Source organism: Lucilia cuprina, chromosome 2, assembly GCF_022045245.1.
Source record: "Lucilia cuprina isolate Lc7/37 chromosome 2, ASM2204524v1, whole genome shotgun sequence".
Taxonomy (NCBI): domain Eukaryota; kingdom Metazoa; phylum Arthropoda; class Insecta; order Diptera; family Calliphoridae; genus Lucilia; species Lucilia cuprina.
This window is the reverse complement of record NC_060950.1, coordinates 14,277,574-14,279,995: the sequence shown is the minus strand read 5'-3', so window position 1 is coordinate 14,279,995 and position 2,422 is coordinate 14,277,574. Positions and strand designations below refer to the sequence as shown.

General features: G+C 28.1%; 2 protein-coding genes across 2 annotated transcripts in view; both read left to right on the top strand.

The window, feature by feature from the left end:
• LOC111682593 overlaps positions 1-2,422 on the top strand; it is a 10,036-nt gene that overhangs the window by 6,221 nt on the left and 1,393 nt on the right. Inside the window, 4 exon segments of the mRNA XM_046947818.1 lie at positions 1,378-1,427; positions 1,493-1,786; positions 1,847-1,954; positions 2,038-2,045. Of these exon segments, the coding sequence (XP_046803774.1) occupies positions 1,378-1,427; positions 1,493-1,786; positions 1,847-1,954; positions 2,038-2,045 (460 nt within the window).
• LOC111682595 lies at positions 1,186-2,131 on the top strand. The gene is made up of 4 exons (XM_023444573.2): positions 1,186-1,427; positions 1,493-1,786; positions 1,847-1,954; positions 2,038-2,131. The coding sequence occupies exons 1-4, from the start codon at positions 1,362-1,364 to the stop codon at positions 2,080-2,082; spliced, it is 513 nt and encodes a 170-aa protein (XP_023300341.2). The 5' UTR covers positions 1,186-1,361; the 3' UTR covers positions 2,083-2,131.

Genomic DNA, 2,422 nt, shown 5'->3' with positions numbered 1-2,422 from the left:
TTCTAGTTCTATTCTAGTTCTGTTCTAGTTCTGTTCTAGTTCTATTCTAGTTCTGTTCTAGTTCTGTTCTAGTTCTGTTCTAGTTATGTTCTGTTTTAGTTCTCTTCTGGTTCTGTTCTAGTTCAGTTCTGTTATAATTTTGGTCTATTTCAGTTGTAGTTCAGCTGAAGTTCAGTTCTAGTTTAGTTCTACTTCAGTTCTAGTTAACTTATAGTTCTGTTCTAGTTCAGTTCTAATTCTGTTCTACTTCTATTTTAGTTTAGTTTAGCTCAGTTCTTCTTGTGTTTTAGTATTGTGTGCTATTTGAAAAAAATAATTAAATCAAAATAAAATTAGATTAATTTGGATTAAAAGATAAGTTTGTTTTTTTCATTTTAAAAACTTCAGATTAAATATATTTATTAAGCGAAAAAGAAGAATTAGGAAATGAATAAGCTAATTTCAGTATTATTAAAATTTTGGTAATACATTTTCATTTTGTATTTAAACGCTCTGATCAGATTATATTTAATTAAAAAATCGTTATAACTTTGTAAATGACATTTTCGCCTAAAACGTATTTACTTTTAGAGCAAAATGTACAATTATTAAACACATTTTTTTAGGTATAAAATTTAATGAATACCAAGTGGTATTCATTAAGATCAATAAATTTGATAAAATTTTTTTTTTTTATCAAATTTATTGATCTTAAATTGTATTTGAAAAATATTTATTTTTTATAAACAATAAGTAGCATGTTAATTTATAATTAGGGTTAACCTATTGTGGGGGGAGTTGTATGAACAAGTTCAATGGTAGTGCAGTTTTAATTTTGTCTAGTTTATTTTGGAAGACATTTATTAGGGACTTGGAACAAATCAGGTTATTTAAGCAACTAGTGTTGAAATCGACGAGATTACTAAGTGACCAGGAACTAAAATTTTGAAAAATAACTCAACGCAATTCATGGGTTAAACAGCAAATATGTAACTGAGATTTTACTAAGTGAGTTCTATAGTCTATTCTACATATAGTTTAACTCGTGTTTTAAAAATTGTTAGACACAAAATATGTATTTATTTAAATACTCATGCATTAAATTTAGTAAATTTTTGTGAAAAATTTTGAAAAATCATTTTGGTAATGAACAATAGAGCTGAACGATCAGAGATTGTGAAAGTTAAATAGCGCATAATAGAAGAATAATTGTAAACCAAATTAAAAAGCTTTTATTCCAACAAATGACCTAAAAGTCAAAAGTCCATACGAAAAAATCCTATATAAAGAAATAACAAATTGGAAAATAAACAACATTATTTGGGAATACTACGACGAGTCCAACGAGCACCAGTTCTAAAATATTTAAAAAATAAATTAAAATGTTTCAAAAACAAGTTTTAAGTTTATTATTGGCGGCTGCTGTTATTAATGTGGCATTGGCTTGTGTAAGTTGGCTTAAGGATTAAAAGTTGAAAATTGTTAAAGAAATATATTTGAAATTTTACTATAGAATGGCTACAAGGCCCGTATAATAAAAGCCGAAAATTGTGCCGGTCCTGATGCTGTTATAACCATCGAAGATGGTTTCTCAGTGAAATTAAATAAAAAATGTGAAATTGTACCCACTGGCTGTGTAATCAATAAAGCCTTCACCACCGCTTCCTCTAAATACAAGGTCGTCAAAGATGGTGTATTACTGAAAGAGGGTAAACTTGATATGTGTTCTATGGCTGATCATGCTACCGGAGAAGTTAAAGAATATCTGAAATTATTTGGTGCTCCTGCTTCATGTCCCGTTGAGGATGTAAATTCTATTTGTATATAAAATGGGAATGTGTAATTTTGTAAAATTTTTTTATTACAGGGCAAAGTTTGTGCCAACGATCACACAGTTGATCTATCCAAATACAAAGCACTCTTGAGTATGGCACGTGGCAACATTGTTATCGATTCAGATATTGAACATGACACCGTAAGTTATTTTTATTGCATGTGTTTTGTGATCATGTCATGCAACGGATTTAAATAATCTGTTTTTTTATTTGTTTTATCTAGGGTAAATCGTGCTTCCATGTTGAATTGGAAATTACTAAGGGTTAGACGAAATATCCATTTAATAAATAGAACAGTTTATTTCTTTTAAAATTTATACATTAAAAATGAGAAAATGTTAATTCAATAAATAGTGTTAAAATATTGCAAATAAATAAATTTTTAAAATTCATACATATCAAACACAATCATCATTTCATGAATTAGAACAGAACTGAACTAGAACAGAAATAGGACAAAAATAGAACAGAAATAGAATAGAAGTAGAACAGAACTAACAGAACTAGAATTGAACTAGTACTGAACTAGAACTGAACTAGAACTGAACTAGAACTGAACTAGAACTGAACTAGAACTGAACTAGAACTGAACTAGAACTGAACTAGAA

What these genes read in the sequence shown, in the direction of transcription:
- LOC111682595 (XM_023444573.2), top strand. Translation starts at nt 1,362, where the DNA reads ATGTTTCAAAAACAAGTTTTAAGTTTATTATTGGCGGCTGCTGTTATT. An exon ending in TTAATGTGGCATTGGCTTGT is followed by an intron (nt 1,428 to 1,492) that starts GTAAGTTGGCTT and finishes ATTTTACTATAG; the next exon opens with AATGGCTACAAGGCCCGTAT. An exon ending in CTTCATGTCCCGTTGAGGAT is followed by an intron (nt 1,787 to 1,846) that starts GTAAATTCTATT and finishes TTTTTATTACAG; the next exon opens with GGCAAAGTTTGTGCCAACGA.